The 21,595-nt window shown below is 42.1% G+C and overlaps 1 protein-coding gene across 1 annotated transcript in view; it reads right to left on the bottom strand.

Annotated features, from left to right (window-relative positions):
* TANGO6 (transport and golgi organization 6 homolog) overlaps nucleotides 1–21,595 on the bottom strand; it is a 153,003-nt gene that overhangs the window by 98,901 nt on the left and 32,507 nt on the right. Inside the window, exons 8-12 of the mRNA XM_080936912.1 lie at nucleotides 20,810–20,922; nucleotides 19,224–19,400; nucleotides 16,689–16,818; nucleotides 13,083–13,274; nucleotides 3,586–3,720 (exon numbers count right to left, since the gene is read on the bottom strand). Coding sequence (XP_080793038.1) covers nucleotides 3,586–3,720; nucleotides 13,083–13,274; nucleotides 16,689–16,818; nucleotides 19,224–19,400; nucleotides 20,810–20,922 — 747 coding nt within the window. The remainder of the gene's footprint in view (nucleotides 1–3,585; nucleotides 3,721–13,082; nucleotides 13,275–16,688; nucleotides 16,819–19,223; nucleotides 19,401–20,809; nucleotides 20,923–21,595) is intronic.

Below are 21,595 nucleotides of genomic sequence, written 5' to 3'. Positions count from 1 at the left end.
TTTTTTGAGAGTTATTTTATTTTATGTATTATCAATGGTTTGCATGTCTGTCTGTCTATGCACCATGTGAGTGCAATGCCTAAGAAGGCCAGAAGAGGCATCGGGTCCCCAGGAAGCTGGTTATGAGGCACCATGTGGGCAGAGAATCAGAGCCTCTTCTCCTAAAAGAGCAACAAGAACTCTACCTCTGAGCCAGGCCTCAGAACTTTGTTTTTTAAATGAAGAGTTTAAATAATGGCCCTTAACAAAGAAAGGAAGGACGGAAGGGAAGAAGGGAGGGAGGGAGGGAAGGAGGGAGAGAGGAAAGGAAAGGCAGAGGAGAGACATGAAGACCTAAATAGTATTGTATAAGGACAAGCTAAAGATGGCTGTCCCTTTGGAGAAAGATACACCTTTGGTCTCTCAGTAGTGACTCTCACTATGAAAAAGATTAGGAGTCCAGCCTTTAGGTAATACATTCCATTTGCTTCCCTGGAATATTATGGCTTTAGTTTGTCCTAAAGAAAGGCCAGAATGGCTGCTCAGCTTCACCAACTAGGGTAATAGTGGGCCCTCGAGCTCTACACCAAGCAGAAACTGCTTCTTGAGGGGACAGAGACTACCCAACGTAATACTTTTAGTCACGACCAAGCCTGGAATTAGAAAATGAATGTGGAATTACAGACATCTTGTTAGTAACCGTAAACCTGCACTTTCTCCAAATTAACTCCTCTTCCCAGACACGATGTTTTAATAATCACCTTACTTACATGAATTAGAAAGGCCCAATGCTGTTAGGTTCTGTTTCATTAACCAAAACAATAACTCCTAGCGGGAAAACTGTTCTAGGCTCTAAAGCAAAGACTTAGAGTGACTCAAACCACGAGCTTCAAGCATGACTTTGTTGTGAATACAAGATAAAACCTAGCATTACTAAAAAGCCTTATAGTGCTGGAGAGATGGATAGTTCAGCAATTAAAAGCAATGGCTACTCTCCCGGGGAACCCTAATATCCACATGGTGATTCAGAACCATCCAAACTCTAGTTCCAGAAGATCCTACAACCCTCTTCTAACCTCCTGGAGTACCAGGTACATACATGGTACAAATACAGGAGGCAAAACACTCATATACATAAATAAAGTAAATCTAAATTTTAAAACAAAAAGGAGCCTTTGCCAGACAGTGTGGTGTACACCTTTAATCCCAGCACTTGGGAGGCAGAAGTAGGAACAGGTAGATCTGAGTTTGAGGCCAGTCTGGTGATCTACAGAGCAAGTTCTAGAACAGCCAGGGCTGAACAGAGAACAGAGAAAACCAGAAAGAGAAAAAAAGTAGAGGAGGAGAGTGAAGAGGAGGATGAACTCTTATAATTGCATGAATCAAGCAGGAAACAATAAATTAGCAAATCTAGAGCAAAAGTAAATGAGGTGATGTATGTATGTTCACTTAAAATGCAAAATCAGAGGAGCCCAGGATGTGGTAATGAGTCAGGATGGCTCGAAGGAGGGCAGGAGGGGCAAGGCTGTAGATACAGCAATGGGTGTGGTTAGGATAGACAGCAGCCTCCAACAATAGTCTTCTAAAGAGAGAGAGAGATTTCAGTGATTTCTTTTCCATTTGTTCTACTGTCTGAAATAAATACTAAATAAGAAAATACAACACACACACACACACACACACACACACACACACACAATCTATACTTTCAATTTATAGAGACTATCCAAGTAATATTCAATCAGAAAACAAAACTCAACTAAGCTAATTAAATCCATTAACAATTCAACTTAAGCTATTCCATCTGTGAACCCTTCCTTGTTATATTTAATATGACTCTGGAACCTTAGCCAAAAGCTTATTTTTTCAGAAGACATACAAAATATAAAATTAGGAATGTAAATCCTGTAAGAAATGGGATTTCTCATTTCACATTGACAACTAGCCCAGATAAAAAGCTTTTTTTTTTTTTCCTGTAGGAACAGGCAGGAGTGACCAACCTTTTGACCCTGAGACTTTATGTAGTCTGGGACACAGGCTGCTGGCTGTTGGCTGCTGGCTGGGCAAGCTTGTTAGAATGCTGGAGATGTAACACAGTGGGGGAATGAAAGACCCTGGGTTTAATCTCCACAGAGAGAAAAAAATAAGTCTAGAGAGAGGCAAGATCTAATATATCAAGATCCAAACCAGATTTGAATGCTCAAACTCAAAATGCATTCCCCAGGGCTCCCTACTCACGGGTATAGAGCTTGATTCCGTAATACCTACCCTGAAACTGTCCTACTTTCTTGCAGTCTCCTTGCTTAATGTGTCACCCAATTAATCAGTCACCCTCACAAGCATGGTCTAGCCCTGCCTCTCCTTTCCCTTTGACAGTGCTGTTCCAGGGCTCTACAAAACTTCCTTCCATCAGTGCCTCAAGAAAACCAGGTTTTTCTCTGGTTCCGAGCCTTTGCATGAGTTTCTTTAATTGAAAGGTTTCCTTCCACATGTTCTATCCACTTAAACATTTATTCCTCTTCAGGTCTGGCCAAATCCCATTTGTACACTGAAGACCTCTTGGCCTAGCTTAGATGCTATGTCTCCTTGGTTCCCTTCCTTCTTGAATGGTATTCCATTCATTTCTATCCTATTCTTTAAATATTCATTTTGTGTGCTCTCCCTCCCTGGGCTATCGTGTGAAATAAAAGCCATGTCTGTCTTGCCCACTACTATACTCCCAGATTGTTTAACTCAACATTTGGCATGTGGTAAATATGCAACCAATAATTTCTGAATGAATAAATTTTTAAAACTATAAATTAGAGCTGGAGAAATGGCTCAGTGGATGGCTCTTGCGAAGGACCTGTTTGGTTCCCAGTACCCATGTCTGGCAGCTCACAGTTGTCTGTAAAACTGGCTACAGGGGATCTGACACCCTCTTCTAGTCTCAGCAAGCACCTACAGTCATGTACACATAGACACACACATACATAATTTAAAAATAGAAACAGATCTTTAAAACTACAAATTAATTATGAAAAAACATCATAAACTAAGCTGGCCATGGTGGTACACACCTGCAATCCTAGCTCTTGGGAGGTAGAAAGGGACATCAACAGTATCATATTGAATTCAAGGACAGCCTGGGCTACATGAGAGTCTGTCTCAAACAAAAACAAAACAAAACTCTTAAAGTTAACTAACTAGCAACAGGCTCACACATATCATGTGTGCTCAACAACAAACCCTGAGCTAAAATGAAACTGCAAACTGATGTCATCGAGCCATCAGGAGCTTGCTAAGGACCTCCCACCAACTCTTTCAAGATCATAAGGAGCCAGAGAACTGAGTGTCTGCCTCAAGTCAAAACACTTGGCTTAATGTTTCCAAAACAAGCTCTAAGTAGGAAAGAGCCCTGCCTTTTGACAGTGATGCCTGCGAAGGTCAGTGTGAAGTGGCATGCTTGTCACCTAAGTTAGAGATGGTTCTCATTAGCAACCCAACTTGGCCATCCCAGTTCTCCTGGGCACAGTATCCATTCTTGCTCTCTGTGAAGGTATGGAAGAAAGGCGGCAGGTCCCCTTTCCCATGTGACATTCAAGTTTTGCTCATACTTACACTCACCTGAACAGCTCCTCCTAGCATGACAGCCACCAGCCCCATGGACATGCTCAGCGTTTGTGATCCCACGGTGCTCTCTGCCTCATGAGCTAGGCCTGCACATGCTCTCTGCAGGGTTGCTGCTACAAAGTCCACTACCTACCAGAGGAGGAAATTAGAACCAGTTAGGGACAAGAAACGACTGTAGAATTCATCCATCTTATGTCTGCACTGTCACCTTTGCATCCCCACCTATCTATCTGTTTTTAATTCAGTCCTGGCAAGCAAGCCCTGAGAGCCTTGCACATGCTAGGCAAGGGTTCTACCACTGAGCTATAAAACCCATCCCAAGAACCCATCACTTATAAAGAAATGAATTCTCCTTTGTCCCAGCCAGCCACTGTATTTGATATTTACCCAAAGGAGGTAGAAACTTATGCTCACAGAAGAACCTGCAAATGGTTGTTTGTAGCAGCTCTAATAATGAATCTCAAAGCTCAGAGATGACTGTGATGTTCTTCATAAAGTGAGTGGATAAAGAGATTTGTCAAGACAATGGGAGATCATTTAGCACTGTCAATGCGCTACTAAGCCATGAGAAGACATGGAGGAATATTAGTGAGGAGAAATAACACAAGGTGAGAGAAGCCCATCTGCAAGGATACAGGTGTGATAGAGAGAGCGATAACTAGACAGAGTACAGGGGGCAGACGTGATAGTGAACCTATTCTTAGATACCAGGATGGCAGACATGTGGAACCTATTAACAGTACAAGCCCCAGAGTGAATCCTAATGTAAGCTATAGACTGGGAGCAACAATGATGTGATTGTGTGGATTCCTCAATACAACAAAGAGCCTGGAAATGTAGCTCAGGGATAGAATGTTAACATAGCAGGTGAAAGGGTTGAGTCTCTAAGACACACACATACACACACACACACACACACACACACACACACAGAGAGAGAGAGTAAAGAATTCTAAAAAGAAACACCTGTATCTGCTTAATTTTATTGTGAACCTAAAACTACTCTAAAAAAATAATAACCTCTGGGCCAGGAAAATAAGTGGGCAAGTAAAAGCACTTGCCAGGTAAACCTAGTGACTGTTCAGATCCTCAGAACTCATGTGTCTGCAACCCCAGCACTCCCACAGTGACGTGGAAACAGAGGCGGAAGGAATATTACAAAGTAAGAGAGGCCGATCTGAAAGGAACCTGACAGGTCATCCTGCCTGGAGTTTATATAGCACAGCGGCAAATGACAAGAGCTATCTTACTTCAAAATCAAGTTGGCAGGAGAAAGAAAATCAATGCCCAAGGTCGCCCTCTGACCTTTACATGCACACACACTATCAAATGCATACAAAAAGTAAATAGTACTTTCTGATCATTCACAGTTCTCTGAAGGTTTGCTCCTCAGAGATTCCTCAGTTTCACGAGACAGTCTAATTCTAGTGAACAATGAACAGAGGAACAAGTTCCCAGTGTTATTTATAAGCCAGTGTCCTCAATCGATCTATTAAGAAATCCAGAGTCACATTCTAAGTGTTACTATTTCTACAGACTACATCGTTCATACAAAAAGTTTTATATAGTGTAGACTACCAATAACCTTTCAATGGAATCAATTTGGTCAGCATTATGTGAACTGACCCTCATGTAATCACCATTAAACAACAGCAGACATGCATTCATGCACGTACACACGCACACGTGTGTATTCAGGATTAATGGCTCAAACGGGAGATATCATTTTGAAAATGGGAAAGTTGAGATAGGTCATAATAAGCCTCTAAACACTATGCAACACTGCATGTTTACCTCTCTGGACAAATCACATGCTATGCTGGAATCCTTACTGCAAGCTTAAAGCCAGGAGAATGGCTTGTTAACACTTGTCTTCTGGGGCAATGCAGGAAACTGCAAAGGTTATGTTCCTTGCCTGGAAACAACACTGGAAACCCACCTCCCTCTCTAACACTGAGACTTTACTGATTTATAAACCGTTTGGGGCCACCTAGTTAAGCCACAGAAAAAAATTTTAAGGGCACCTTGTTTTTATTTTGCTTCTATATTAGCACAAGAATTGTTTAATTGCTAAAACTAGCTGTTCCTAGGCTCTTTTCTAGGCACTTTTTAATGTGAAAACATTACATTTGTTTATCCCTGTGTGTCCATGAGTGCACATACCACGTTTGTGTGAGGTCAGAGCAGTTTGCAGAAGTGAGTTCTTTCCATCAGATGGGTTTTAGGACTGAACTCAGGTTGTGGGACTTGGTGGGAAGCACCTTTATGCATTGAGCCTTCTCACCCAACCTATTATGTACAAAGCCAGGCACGGTGATGCATGTGTTAATCCCAGCACTTGGGAGGCAGAGGCAGGCAGATCTGAGTTCAAGGCTAACCTGATCTACAGAGCTAGTTCTAGGACATCCAGGGCTTCACAGAGAAACAGAAGCTTTCTGTTTGTATGTATGTAAACATAAAACAAGCAGAGAATCAAGAGAACCAGAAACGAAGAGAGACAAAGATCAGCGGGGCACTAGGAGAGCTGAATAAAGGTGGATATGATAAAAATACATTGCAAAAATGTATACAAATTTCAAAGAATTAAAAAATATTTAAAAACCTGGGAGCTGTTAACTATGAAGGAAGGGCTATTTATTAATGTATGTCATCAACAAAAATATCCTTTCTCCCAAACTTCCTTTTTGTTTGTGGCAAGGACACTGAGATAGAGTCTGATATAGCCTAGGCTGGCCTCCCAGTCACTATGTAGCCAAGAATGAGCTTGAACTTTTTGATCTTTTCCCCACGTGCTAGGATTACTGCAATGTCCAACCAGACTTCCTAGAGAGCCATTTTGACAACAGCTTTACCCGGCTTCCCACGTTTTCCATTCTGATGGGGCTGCCAACCCAAGAAGAGATCCTTCATGACTGAAGCCTCTTAAAACTCAGGGCAGTTTTCCAATCGACTCCCACCCAAGTTAGAGTTCCTTGAGTTTAGCGTTCCTCAGTAGGCTGCTGAAATGCATACAATCAAGTCAGCCTCCAGACCCTTCCACTCTGTCAGCACTTCGTCAGCAAGTTACACATCTCCATAGGGTCATTAAGAGGATTAAATGAGTTAATGCCTGTCATGGGTTCAGAATGGAGCCTGGTAAATAGCAAATACCTAATGTTATTATTAAGGAGTAATGTAATTATAAGTAGTTGACTCAGTAGAAGCAGAATCAGGTGGGGAGAGATGAGACAGGACACATCCATGCATTACAAGTCACCTGCTCTTCAGACTCCCACCCACAGACAAAGGCCCTGAGTTCAGCACTGGGTAAGAAGAAACCTCTAAGCTGGTGAGATGGTTCAGCAGGTAAAAGTTCTTGTCGTGCAAGCCAGTCAACTGAGTTTACTCACTGGAGCCCAAGTGAAGATGGGAGAACCAACTCCAGAAAGCCATCCTATGACCTCCACATGACCTCCCACCCTATACACATGTGTACAACATAAAACATCTTTTAAAAATAATTTTAAAGCCTCTATTCTTTTGCTTGGGCAAGGGAGGGTTATATGAAGGTGGAGTAAAGAATCAAAGGGTTCCCCTAAGTCCCAGATGGCCCTAACACCATGTTACTGTTACGATCTGCACCCCGTCCCATGCCTGTTTGGCTAGTGCATCTGTTATGCCCAGGCTGTTGCAGAAGGACTCGTACTGTTCCCCCTTTTCTGTTGCTCTTGTTCACTTGCTTTTTTCTAGGAGACAGTACTACACTTGCTTCAGGGAGACTTTCTTTCATTCCTTCCTTGTTTCTTTATTTGCTTATTGAGACAATTTCACTATGTAGCTTAGGCAGTCTTAGAACTTGTGGCAATCCTCTTGCCTCACCTCTGTTCTAGGAATATGGTCATACTCCACCTTGATGCCTGGCTCCCTTTCTTTTTAATGACATTTCAGCTGCTCTGTTTAAGTTCACTGGATGTTTCTCCTCTCCGTGAAGGTACTCGGTCTCCCAGTTTGGTTCTGTAGCTTCCAATGTTCCTGTCTCCTTTCTCTACTCTCACCTGTACAAGCACACACACCTGCCCTGCTGATGCCTATCTCCAGCAACTCAGCAGTGTACAAAGAATGTAGTTTCTGAAAGGGCAGAGACTAGGAAACCTGCTCACTCCCCTGCACTGGCACTGGGCTCCTTACTGGTCCTGGTACACTTGGGTATAGTCCCTCTCTCTGGAACACTCTTCCCACCTTCTCTGGCTATAGGTCATCATCTCTTCAATGCGGCTCTCTACAGCCTCCTACTTACCATCCCCTTTTTATTTCATCTTCCTCCAGAAATGATAATCATCTGACATACTTCATAATGAAATTATTGCCACATGACATTCCTTGCTTTTAAAAATATTTTTTAAGCTGGGCAGTGGTGGTATATAGCTTTAGTCCCAGCACTTGGGAGATAGAGGCAGAAGGATTTCTGAGTTTGAAGCCAGCCACGTCTACAGAGTGAATTCCAGGACAACCAGGGCTACACAGAGAACCCTATCTCAAAAAACGTAAAAAGGATTAATATCACCTAATGCCTGGTCCACACTGTTGTAAGAAATATCTATTATAATTCCTTTCTCTTTGGGACAAGGTCTCTTAACTTTATTTGTAGACCAGAATAGCCTGAGACTCAGGCATAGCCTGTAGTACCTCCGGAGTGTTGGCATTAAAGATGTAGGCTACCATACCTAGACACAATTTGCTTATGTTTTTAAATGTCTGTGTGTGTGTTTGTGTTCACACAGGTTAAAGACAAGAGAGACTTCAGCCATTTTCCTCTATTGCTTTTGACTTTATAAGATAGGGAATCTCACTGCCAATTGTCAGACTGGCTGGCTTGTAAGAGCCAGAAATCTGCTTGTCTCCATCACCCTCCCCTGACTCCATAAATGTGGGGGCTACAAATGAACCTTGCCAAGCCCAGCTTCTTAGATGTGTATTGGGGATCCAAACTCGGGTCTTCATACTTGCAGGTAAGCACTGTAGGGACAGAGCCAACTCTCTAGTCCCCCAGTCGTTTATCTGAATAGAGCACTGGCTCCTTTACTTATTTATCCACCCATCACCCACCCATCTAGGCTTTTTTGAGACAGAGTCTCATTATGTAGCTCTGGCTGTCCTGGAACTCACTGTGTAAACCAGGCTGGTCTAGAATTCACAGAGATCTGCCTGCCTCTGCCTCTCCATTGGGAATAAAGGTGTGTATTACCATGCCCAGCTTGGTTCCTTTTTAAAAATGCCATTTATTTGATGAAGAAACAGAAACACATGCACTATAGATTTTCACATTTTGAACCTGGATGATGGCTTCCTCCAGCCGTTGCTTAGCATAGCACTCTAGCGTCTGCACTTCCTTAATTGGATTCAAGTTCAAGGTTCTGTGGTAAGTTCAGAATCCTGCCCAAGTGCCCTATACGTCCTACTGCACACATGTGGGGACAAACGAGGACCTGTTTGGCCATCGATGGTGACAGAAGACCAATCTGTCCAAGACACTTGGCACAATGTGCACCGCTATCTGCACTAACTCTGTAATGTACTGAAAAATAAGAGGAGAGGAACGAAACCACAAAAGAAGATGTGATGGAGGATAATAACATTCTGACGCCAATATCTACGTAGGAAGTAGGTACAAGGTATTCACGAGAAAATTCTTCCAGTAAATATTCCTCATTAATATGTTCAACTAATACATGCTACACACACACAAAAGAAAAAGCCAGGTATGGTGGTACACAAATGTAATCCTAGCAATGGGGAGGCAGAGACAGGAGGATTTCTGTGAGTTCTAGACCAGCCTTATCTATATAGCAAGTTCCAGGTCAGCCAGGGATACATAATGAAATACTCTCAAAACCCAAAACCAAAAATAAATAGAATAATTACTAAAAATTACTTCAAACTTGAAGTATTTTATAAAGGGAAGCAGTCAATTTCACTGGGAACATAGAATGTTCTGTTTACAGCCCTTCTAGCCATTGGGCAGGCAATGGGGGTCATTCCTTCAGTCCATGATTTCATTAGAGATTTGAGAAATATAGTAGCCTGTGATTGTCCTATGGAAAAGTCACCATTGCTTATCTGATAAGACGGGATCTAATCACTACAGGAAAGGCAAGACAATGCTTTCCTCATTCTCTTTATTATCGATTTACAAAATATTGGCCAGATGCCCAGACAATCTCTAATGAGTCCTGAGGTTTAAAAACTCCCTTTCTATTTGCTGTGTTTGCTGTAGCCCTCATTCCTCTAAGTGCTGCAGTTGTGCCATGTCAAGGTGGCTCCTGACTGCTACTGCCATGACCCCATTAAACTCAGATGACGTCCTTGTGCCTGGGCACATCGAGCTGCCTTGAAGTGTATAATGTACCATCTCCACCCTAGACCTCAAGTCAACCTTCATCCCAGAGAGCACTGAGTATTCTGAACAGAAATGGTTTTTATAGACTCCACTCTGCAACTAGGGCACTTAACTGCTACTGACTGTCATTGTTCCTGGCACCGACAGGGACCACACTAGGAAATATCCATTGTTTTTAGAGAGAAACATTAATCATTCATTCGAACTAATATTTCCAAATTAAATTCAAGAGTATATGGATTTTATGCTAGTTTTTGGTTTTTATACATTTTTCTTATACTAAAAATCTTTATTCCTGATAGTAGTAACCAAATGTCATATAATTTATTTTCTTTGTGTGTGTGTGTATGTGAATGTGCTCATATGTTTCAAAATAATATGCCAATATCATCACTAGCAGTGAGATTACAAAGCACATTTTGGTCCTTCCTGGTAGTTCTTTTGTTCTGGTACATTTTTAATAACCTGTACGAAGGGCAATATATCCTTTGTACCAGCCTAACCCCAGGGTTCCTTAATTAGGAGTGAGGGAGGTAAGTGCAGAGGCATAGCTTCACCAGTTTTTAAACCACTGCCCCTTCTACCCAGCAACCTGACACAGAAACAAGCCTGGATGAGGAAGTTGTCAGGAGCCATACAAAACAAATCACCCTGCCGAGCAACATGAGGTCAGTGAACTGAAGGGGTGAGGGGCTTGGACAGAAACCAGGAACATAATTCCCAATAAACAGGCAAGCTAAGTCAGAGCTGACAGGCAGCAGCTAGTGTTCTCAGCGGGAGCTCTTACTGACGTGCTGCTTAGCAACACGGACTGCAGATGATAATGACAACCATACAAAGACATGGAGGATCAGATTTAAGTGTGACAATCATACCATAATCTTACAAATGACTCTTTACCAGCCAGGCACAACAAATTCTAGTTAAGTAGTAAAATATGGTCCCGGCATTACCTGTGTGTTATTACTTTATCTCCTATCTTTTAAGAAAGTAGTAAAAATTATGTCTCAGTCAATACAGTTCAGGGACTGACCCACACAGCAACTCTACTGTTGAAAAGCATTGTTTTTAGAATAGCTTATAACTGCACAAGATGGGGCTGGAGATATAGATGGCTCAGAGTCAGTGACTGCTCTTCCAAAGGTCCTGAGTTCAATTCCCAGCAACCACATGGTGGCTCACAACCATCTGTAATGGGATCTGATGCCCTCTTCTGGTGTGTCTGAGGACAGCTACAGTGTACTCATACAGAGTAAATACATAAATCTTTAAAAAAAAAAAAAAACTGCACAGAATGCTGTGGAGATAAACTGTGAATCAGAGAATACATGAAATTTAAAGTGGTCTTATTAACACAGTTTTGTAGGCATATAGTTTTTTATAGCCTAATTTAATAAGGGTTCAACCTCCCGTCTAGCTCACCACCCAGCAGACATAGTGGGGGAACAAAGGTTATTAGGATATGAGGAAAGTGAACCTGTTTAGAAATAGTTCTTTGGGGCGATTGCAATCTTTGTTCTCAGTCCAGTCCCCTAGCAAACACCACACACAAACCAGCAAAGGGCAGTTCAATCCAGAAGAAACCCTGAGGCTCACCAACTGGACCTACTTCACAGAAACATCAAGAAGATGCGGGAACCTCACGAGTTCTTTGTTGAGTTTCTCCCTATGAAATCACCACAGGCGAATCTCAACAACATAATGTAAGGTGAACCAATACATGCATGGTGACAACAAAGATTAGTGAGGTGGATGAAGCAAGGCAAACCAATCCTTGTGCTCTCACTGTCTGGAGTCATAGTTATAGTCTTTCTAAACAGCACATGCCCTTCCCTGTGTCTGCTATAGCAGAACAACTTTTCACCTGTGTCTGCTTCAGCAAAACATTATTTCAAACATGTGCCCCACCAAAACATCATTTGACAGTTAACTTTCCAAAGAAACCAGAAATTTCCACTTCACAGTTTTTTGTTTGTTTGTTTGTTTGGCTGATTAGTTGGTTGGTTGTTCGGTTTTTCGAGACAGAGTTTCTTTGTGTAACTCTGGCTGTCCTGGAACTCGCTCTGTAGATCAGGCTGACCTTGAACTCAGAGATTCTCCTGCCTCTATCTCCTAAGTGCTGGGACTAAAAGCGTGTACAACTATGCTAAGGGTAACACTTTTTTCAAATTTGAATTCCAATTGTTTTCAACTTGTGTGTATATATATGTGTGTGTGTGTGTGTGTGTGTGTGTGTGTGTGGCATATGTACGTATATGTAAGTACATGTGCCTATGTGTATAAAGGCCAGAGGAAGATGTCAGGTGCTCTATTCCTGTTCACCCTATTTATCTGACCCAGAGTCTCTCACTGATCCTGACCCTATGCTGGTGGGTTAGCAAGCTGCAGCAGATCCTTTGTGTGTGACCGACACAGAGGTGGGTAACAGGCACATGTGTAGTCACACTCAGCTGTTTAGTAAGCACTGAGTATCCAAACACTAGTTCTCATGTTTGAACAGCCAGTGCTCTCGCCTTCTGAGCCATCACTCCTGACCCATTCATAACTTCTGCCCTTTTGCAACTTTAAAAAAAATTTTTTTTTAGGCTCTTATTCTAGCATACTAAATCAAAGCCTCTAAAATGTAGCCAAGTAGATAGTGATATGTTTTTTAAATGCTAGCTGAGTTTATTTACACTCAAAGTTGAATGTCACTACATCATAAAACATATGCAAAGCAGTCCTTGAAGTTTTGTTAGGTGAGATTCACGTCCAGAGCATGTTGAGCACATGAAATAGTATGAAAGACTCAGATTCAGCTGGTAAACTTAAGTAAGAGCCTCCATGTTTAACCAGAATTCCAAGAAACATGGAAAGGGTACAACCTGCTGCACTCTAAACTACTGTTTTGAGGCAGAGTCTCAGTACATAGCCCTGGCTGACCTGGAATTCACTCTGTAGACAAGGCTGGCCTCCAGCTCAGAGAGATTTGCCTACTCTGCCTCAAAATACTGTGATTAAAGGTATGCACCACCATGCCCAGTTAAGCAACATTTGTTTTTTGTTTTTTTTTTTTTTTAAATGTAAAGAAACCAAAATAACAGCAGGCTGGATCCAGAGTGTGACAGCTACTAACCTGAGTGATGTGGGTGAATATCTGCTCAGACATTCTCTCACACAAAACGGCCAGCAACTGCAGGACCAGCAGCCTCCGCTCCTGGTCTTCTATAAGCAGAGTCTGGTGCTGCTCTAATTCCAGGAGGCTCGTATAGCAGGAGGCCTTGGGAGTGAACTCTGGTTCATTGTTCTCCAGCAGATGAGACAACTCCTAGAAGCAGGGATAAGAGGAGAAGAGAGGAGCGGCACTAAGGACTTGGCAAACATAGGATGTTTATGTTTAGGAAGTGATCTGTATTAACTTCATACTCCTGAAGTCTCAGCTCCTTGGGAGCTGGGGGGGGGGATACAGGATTAAGGCCCACCTACAGAGAGCACCCAGGACCACCCTAAATGACTCAGTGAGACCTGCCTCAAAACCAAAAAGTAAAAAAAGCTAGGAGTATAGCTTCTTGTTTAGCACTAAAAGGAAAGAAAAACAAGCTGTAAAGAAATATGCACAGTGATACCAAGTACATGAACATTCACAGAGAGAGAGTGCGAGAGCTAGAGAGACAGAGACAGAGAGACAGAGACAGAGAAAGACAGAGAGCGTGTGTAAACAATGGTTTGAGGGAGAAAACTAACTCATAGTGATTGTCTTCTAAATTCCACACATACACAGTACACACAAATAGTAAGTATTAAAAAAGGACTTGTTTGACTTTTTTATAACACTTTCACAATTCTGTCACTAGCCTTCCTTGAGCTGAGCCCTCAGAGATATAACTTAGCTAAAGTCCTTTTCCAGAGCATTAAAAACCTTTCCTGTAAGACAGGTCAGAAGCAAACCTCTCTTAACGGGGAAGTCAGGATGGCAGGTTTGTTAAGCTTCTGCGTTGTGAATTCCCAAGAAAAGGGGAACCTAACACTGCTGTGCTACAGTAGCTAGACAGTACTGACAGCTAGAGTGGTGGCGCTCCACCGTGCTGGGTAATTTTCCTCCCCAGGGGACATTTTGAAATGTCTGCAGGAAATTTTTGGTTGTCATAATTGGGGGTTAACAAAGGCACTTAGTGGGTAGAGGTCACAGATGGTGCTAAATATTCTACAAAGAACAAGACAACCACACTGAAGACCACAGTTATCTAGACCAAATGTCAATTTTGCCAAGATGACGTTTCCCTGGTTTCAAGTGGGGCTTCCTAAACATTTCAACTCACAGTCTTTTCCCTGAGAAATTTCAATACACCTCCATGTATGGATGTACATAAAACAGGTGCACTGGTCAAGCATACAGTGGCAATAAATTATAAAGTAATTCACTTTAAAACAACTCTTTGGCATACATATGCTTTTACCATCTATTAAAGATGCATACTAATAAACAAATTTGCATACTGATGAGATGGGGCTTGATTAATTTTACATTAAGAATTCAATCTTTAATATTTGATACTGCAGAATAAACAGCATCTTCAATGTTTCTTAGAGCAAATCCACATTTTGATTTTTGTTATCATCAATGCTAAAAATTCAGCTTTCTTTATATATATATATATATATATATTATACAAAAATAGGAGAAAGCAATCCAGGGGCCATTTCAGAACTTATTCAAAATTCTGACCTAATCCAATGCCAAAAATCATTTTATGATTTTAATGATTTTATGACCTTTTAATGAAAGGTCAAGTTCATCAACCCAATCAGAAATTCTAAAATATTTATCATTAAGCATGTGTCTGTAGGCGGAGGGATATGTTTATGTGGCCAGAAGAGGATGCCGGGTCCTGTGGAGCTCGAGTAGGTAGCACACTTGACATGGATGCTGAGAACATAACTAAAGGCCTCTGGAAGAGCATTAAGTGCTCCTAACCTGAGCCTCTCTCCAACCCCTCAGCCAACAATTTTTAAAATAAAAAATCCTAATGCAATAAAATGAAAACACATACTAATTTGAGGAACGTCAGTTTCCACTGTTAAACCATTGTTTCTTTAAGAGCAGAGGCGCTGTGATTATGACCTACAATGACCGCAAATCTTAGTGGAAATATCTCAGGCTTACTTGTCACACTTAGTGGCATGACGGTCTGTCTGTGCAAAGTACTTATGCTGTGTGTTCAGAACCAAGGCCTCAGTGAGGCTGAGCAGTGCAAAAGTTCTCAGAAAAACCATGAGCTCATTCCTTATCTGGTGTTGAATTACACTTTGACTATTTTATGTTCAGAAATCTTTTAGTGTTGACAAGTATTTTGTGACACCCCCCATTTAGTATGTGACCTCCTCTGGAGTCAGGACCCATAGTTTAAGGGGCTTGGGTTGACTGGATACAGCTTAGCTGGCAGAGAGCTTGCCTAGCATGCCTGTATTCCTTGGTCCCATCACCAGAACTGTACGACCCATGCTGTAATCCTAGCACTCAGGAAGTAGAGGCAGGAAGAGCAGAAGTTCAAGGTTGTCACTAGCTAGAAAGTTTGAAGCCACACAGGTTACATGAGACACTTCAAAAAACAAACAACCTGGGATTTAGAATAGAGCCCTTTGATTCAGTAGTGGTAGTGTTTTGTTTGGTTTGTTTTGGAAACAGTCTCCTTATATAACCTATGCTGGCCTGAAATTCAAAATTGGTTTCCTGCCTCAGCTTCCAGAGTGCTGCAACTACAGGCATGTATTACTGCACAGGGCTGTTTCGACCCTTTAAAAAATTCATTTATTTTTATTTTATGTGCATGAGTGTTTTGCCTACATGTATGTATGAATACTCTGTGTGTGTGTGTGTGTGTGTGTGTGTGTGTGTGTGTGTGTGTCTCGCATGAAGAGGTCAAAAAGAAACACCAGATCCCCTGGAACTGGAGTTACAGAAGGTTGTGAGCCACCATGTGGGTGATGGGAATTGAACTCAGGTCTTCTGCAAAAGTATCCCATGCTCCTACCCAAAGAGCAGCTGGAGACAAAGCATACAAGTGGGCTCACACCTCCTTAGACATCAGTGTGGCTGATAGGGAGATGGGCCTGAACATGGAGCTGAGAAAGCATCAAAAGCAACGCCCCTACTTCAAGTTCTAGAAACATCAGCTTCACATTCCTAGCCACCACCCATGCTTAAACTCCAGACACTCTCTCAGGACAGACTTGAGAGAGTGGACACCAGCAGACACCAGGCAGAGCTGATGTAACTACTGGAGACTAGGGTCAAAGGAAGCACAATAACCAGCACTCGGCCAGGAACCGGAAAAGGTTTTAAGTGGTTACAGAGCAAGATGAGGGAGGTAGAATGGCTGAGTTTCCCTTCCAAATACCTGACAGCACAACAGTCCGAAAGGATAAGGGATTACTCTGGCTGCAGAGCCTGCTATTAACTTCAAAAGAGATCTTACTGTCAACACGGAGCAAAGATTAACTCCTTCACAGGCTAACAAGGCAGCTCTGTTCATGTCTAACATTTCACTGCAGGTGAGCTAGCACACCGGTACCACTGATAGTCCAGAGCCTATGAGCAGCTGGACTAATTACTCTTTTCTTCTGGTCATCTGTCCTAAACTGGAAGCTACATTTTAGGACCTAAAATTATGAATGCTGAAAAAGACAAAGGCTCTCCTAGAGCCACCCCAAAATGAAGCTGTGTAACTGTGTGGGCTCCTACCTTCAAACAAAAGATGAAGAAATCTCCTGCCAAGCCACACTGCTGGCACTGCAACAGCAAGTCCCCAAGATGCTCCATCTGGCTGTGCTCTAAAGACACCTTCTGGTACAGGGCTTCATCCTCGTCATCGCTGCAACACAGGGCAAGACTGCCATGTCAGTGTCAAAAGCAGCATTTTCCCTGGAACTCTCAGTAATTCTCTTCTCACTTTATGCTGTATGTGTGGCTACAGGGGCACACGTGTGTTGGCACAAGGTTGCATGTGGAAGTCCGAGGACAGTTCTCAGGAATCAGTTCTCTCCTGACACCTTGTGGGATCCAAGAATCCAACTCAGGTTCGGGACTGAGCTCAGCGCCTCTACCTGCTGAGCCTCTCAGAAGCTGAAACCTCACAGTAACATTCTAAAGTAACAAGATCTTCATATAGGTAATCTTCAGACAGACCTTGAAAATATGTTCCTTTATCTCTGGGCAAGGTGTTTATAATTAGAGGCTAAACTGCTGTAGTTTGTATGATCATTTATTTCTCAAATAGGAAAAGATCTGTGAAGGAAGTAGGTTTAGACATGATTTATTGAAAATCTTTTTAAAAAGTCAGCTGAGTCTAAAAAAAAAGAACTGATCATTGATGCGGTGATCCATCCCTAGATCACATACTTAGGATGATGTAGGATGATTGCTTCAAGTTCGAGGCCAGCCTGGATTACATAGTAAATTCTAGACCAGCCTGAGATATACAGTGAACAAGTAGCAACAATTTAAAACGTTTAAAAAGATCTGCCTCCAAAAATCATATCTAAGCGCTCATATAGAGCTGGCTTTTTGCTTTTGTCTGTTTCTTTGAGACAGTCTCATTATATAGCACAGGCTGGCATGGAACTCGCTATGAAGACCAGACTAGCTTTGAACTCATGGAGATCTACCTGCCTCTGCCTCCCAAATGCTGGGATTGTATGCCACCCTGCCTGGCTTAACTTCTCTTTAAAACAACTCTTAACTAGGAACTTCTGCTGGGCTAATGGCAAAGTGAAAGGAAAGTGGTGAAACAGATCAGCTGCCCCGCCCCGCCCCGCCTCTCTCACCCTTGGGGAACTAGCAAGGCTTTTAGAGCAAATGCTCACACACACACACACACACACACACACACACACACACACACACACAGGTTTCAAGTTTTTGGAAACTCTGACTGCTGTAAGTGACATGTACCTTATTTTTTTTTAAACCTAGGTGTTCATGTGTATATAACATCAAAAGGACTACACACCCCTAACCTGAGAAGGCACCCCAGATTTTAAGAAGTACTTGCTTCTGGCAGTGGATGGAGATTCATTTAATCACTGGTTACTAACTATATTCTCATCAGGAAGTAAAATAATAATTTCGATGGGAACTGTGGGTTTTCATATATATGTGCACTAATTAAACGTGCCAAATAATCTTAAATTCTTATAATTAATGGGCACAGTAATAGACCTACTAACATTTAACGGTTTTCAGGAAACTTCCTTTGTTCTAATAATTCTACTTCAATATGTACTTTTTCTATTTTCACCAAGTCTATTATATTTGTTTATATTTTAAATTTTTGCCAAATTAATCATGAATATAAAGTTAAATTTAAGCACTTTGACAAACAGCAACTCTCTGAATATGACCGAAGAGAGCAGCTGGACCAGTGACATATTTCATGTCAACAGCCAACAAAAGCTTTGGTTCTAAGAAAACAGCATCCTCCACAAGTCATCAGAAAGTAGAAATAACATAAAATACAGACTCATGGAGCTTGGAGCACAGCTCAGTTGTCTAGTATACAGGTGGCCCCAGGTTTAATTTCAGCACACCAAAAATAAAATAAATAAAATACTTATGAGACTCTGGAGAAATAAATTATCCACTTTACTAATAAAATCTATTTATTAAGTACTTTCTAATCCATTTTTATGAGAAACAAACCTCATTACAAAATTACCACGGATAGTAATTGGACAATTTCCCTTAAGAATAAGGCTGGGGAGGGGGCAGAGGATCTTGGTTTGATTCCCAACATCCACACCGTGGTTCATCACTATCGGTAACTCCAGTTCCAGGAGACTGGACACCTTGCTCCATCAGGCATGCATGCAATGTATAGACACAGACAAAACAAATACATAAATAATTTAACAACAACAACTAAAGGCATACAAATCTACACTGCTCTTTGAGTCAGAAACAGACCAGGCTGCTCTGGTGTTAAGGAGGAACATGTGCTGCCCTTTGCTGACTGGCAAACACTGAGCAGTCACTGGGCTTGCTGTGGTGTACAGAGCTTCGAGGCTCCAGCAAACCACACCCACTATTAGCTGGCATCTCAGAATGACACCCAGAGGATCATTTAAGGCTCTGGTTTCTTTAAAGATTATAAATAGCAAGTGAGCGCCTTGGCTGCCTGTTTCTGGTCGCCTTTCCATCAGCGCCCCCTAGCGGGTGACTCACAGAGCCATGCCATATATAAAACTGTATGGGGTGACAAGCGAGGGTGGGTAAGCTCACCTAATGGCCTCTTTGATGGCAATCACAATGCCACCGTGCGGAGCCGCTCTAAACTGACACTGAGGATGGAGGGCAGGCACAGCTTTGTCCAACCCTGAAAATCCTTTCAGGCTGGCGATTGCCTTCTTCCTTTCCAGCTTCCCCAGAACCCATAACAAGATCTCTTGGCACAGGGACCTGGCAAACAAAGCAGTTATGAATGAGAAAGCTTGTCATCTTACTCCACCAAGCCAGCAAGCTATACAAGGAAAAGAAGAAAGACGGTCAGGTTCCACTTCTTCCCAAATGCTGCCTGGGCAATGGCTGCTGACACACACAACAGGGAAGCATGCATCTTGCAAAATTCAGAGTGCAAATGTCCTGGCGGTCACCCAGGGACAGCCTAATCCTGGTGGCCACATGAGCATCAAGTGACTTTTTTTCCCCTTATTTCAAGTGTGTTCTCCCTTTGTATCAGACACTATAAATGAAAATTTGCAATGACAAAAAAAATCCATTATCAGTTATCAACAGCTGGTGAGCAAGAAATAGCCTATGAGCAAAAGACTGGTGTTTTCTTTACCAGTGCCATTTAACTAGGAGCGGCTGGGGTAGGCACATGCACTTCCCGTCAGTCTTCGATGAGGATGGAAGGGTGCTATGAGAACTTAAGGTTTGGGTTTTTTTTTTTTAGGATTTATTTTTATTTTTAGGCTGGACATAGTTGTACATGCCGTTAATCATAACTACAGGGCTGAGTGTCTTTCTTCACCATTAGCAGCCATGCTAATGACTGCTATGAGTCATTGAGCTTATTATTTGTGAGGGACCCTGCTAGGGACTCCAGTTCACACTGTCTTCATAGTAACCCAGGAAAGGACCCAACTATAAACTCTTACCATGTGAACAAAATGACATAAATGACTGAAAATAGAGCTAATCCAAAACAAATTATTTTAAAAATTAATTTAATTTTATGTGTGTGAATGCTTTGCCTGCATGTGTATCTGTGTATCAGATGTCCCAGGACTGGAGTTACAGTTGTTAACCTCCATATGGGTGCTGGGAATAGAAGAGCAGCCAGGGCTCCAAAACCACTGAGCCATCGCTTTAACCCCTAAATGAATCGAATCAGTTTTAAAGTAACACAGAATGGTATTTTCTGGATGACTGAGAAGCCCTTTCCTTCTATAATGAAGATTCTGCATATTAATGCCAAATCCCAGGCTAAGCTACACTGTCACATTGAAATCCAGACTTTTCAAATTTTATTCTCTAACACCTCACCAGGACATTATGATCTTCCACTGGTTTCACCCTTCCCAGAGACAGTAAAAAGCAGGGTTTCTTACTGATCAAACAATGGTATGTTGATCCATGGAAATACTTTTCTTCTGTCGTATAGAAGAGGCTACAGAAAATCATCCCAAACACCACAGCCAATTTCCCTCAACTTGCAAAATCCTCATTCTTGTCTGTGTAAGTCGAGTAAGAAAATCCCCCAAACCTCTTCCTGACTTTGAGAGAAAATAGCACCCTCATTTAAACTTCACTGTTTACAAACAAATGGGATTCTAATTCTATGAGTATCAGGTCTACTTGCTTACCTTATGTGAGACACACTCTGCTGAGTAAAACAGTAGAGAGAAAAGAGCACCCCAAGGAGCGGAAGCAGTGAGTCCAGCAACACTGGGAGAGGATCATTTGCCACCACATAAACCTAGGAACAAGGATACAGTGAGACATACCACCACCAGGCCAGAGCAACGAGGGCTCATTGCCAGCCTTGCACAGAACCTGCAGTTTATCTTAAACAGTACTTTCTTCTGATATACACAGTTCTAGTCTGTGCTCGGCCTGGCAATGGAACTATGTTGGTTGAAATTAGTGAGGGGTGCGTTCCAGCACTTTCTCTCACACAGAGACTGAAACACAGCCCAAAAACAAGGGAATTCACCCAGTTCCTAACCTTTGTCTTCCTAGCTTCTGGCTGCCTCTAAGCCACCTGATGTACCAACTGTAATCTTTACAGTAACTATCCTACTACCAAAGGCTGGTGTAACAGTTAATTATTATCAATTAGGAAAAATAAAACCCAGTCTGAAGGACAAGGCATTGAGCTCAGTGGGAGGGCCTGTGCTGGACTGTCCTTAAGGCTGAAAGAAAAGGAAAATTAAACTAAAACCTAGATTAGAAACAAAACAATTCACTGTGGTTCCCCTCTTCCAAACTATGACCCTCCATGGCTGCTCTATTCTCTCTAATTTAAGAATTGTTCAGGGGATATGCTTGAAATCCCAGCATTCAGGAGACCAAAACAAAGAACTGCTGTGAGTTTGATCCAGCTGGGGCCATAGTGGAAAAGCCCTGTATTTAAAAGGGTTTTATGGTTC

The sequence above is a fragment of the Micromys minutus genome (assembly GCF_963924665.1).
Source record: "Micromys minutus genome assembly, chromosome: 24".
Taxonomy (NCBI): Eukaryota; Metazoa; Chordata; class Mammalia; order Rodentia; family Muridae; genus Micromys; species Micromys minutus.
The sequence above is the reverse complement of the archived record's forward strand: the minus strand, read 5'-3'. Positions and strand labels throughout refer to the sequence as shown.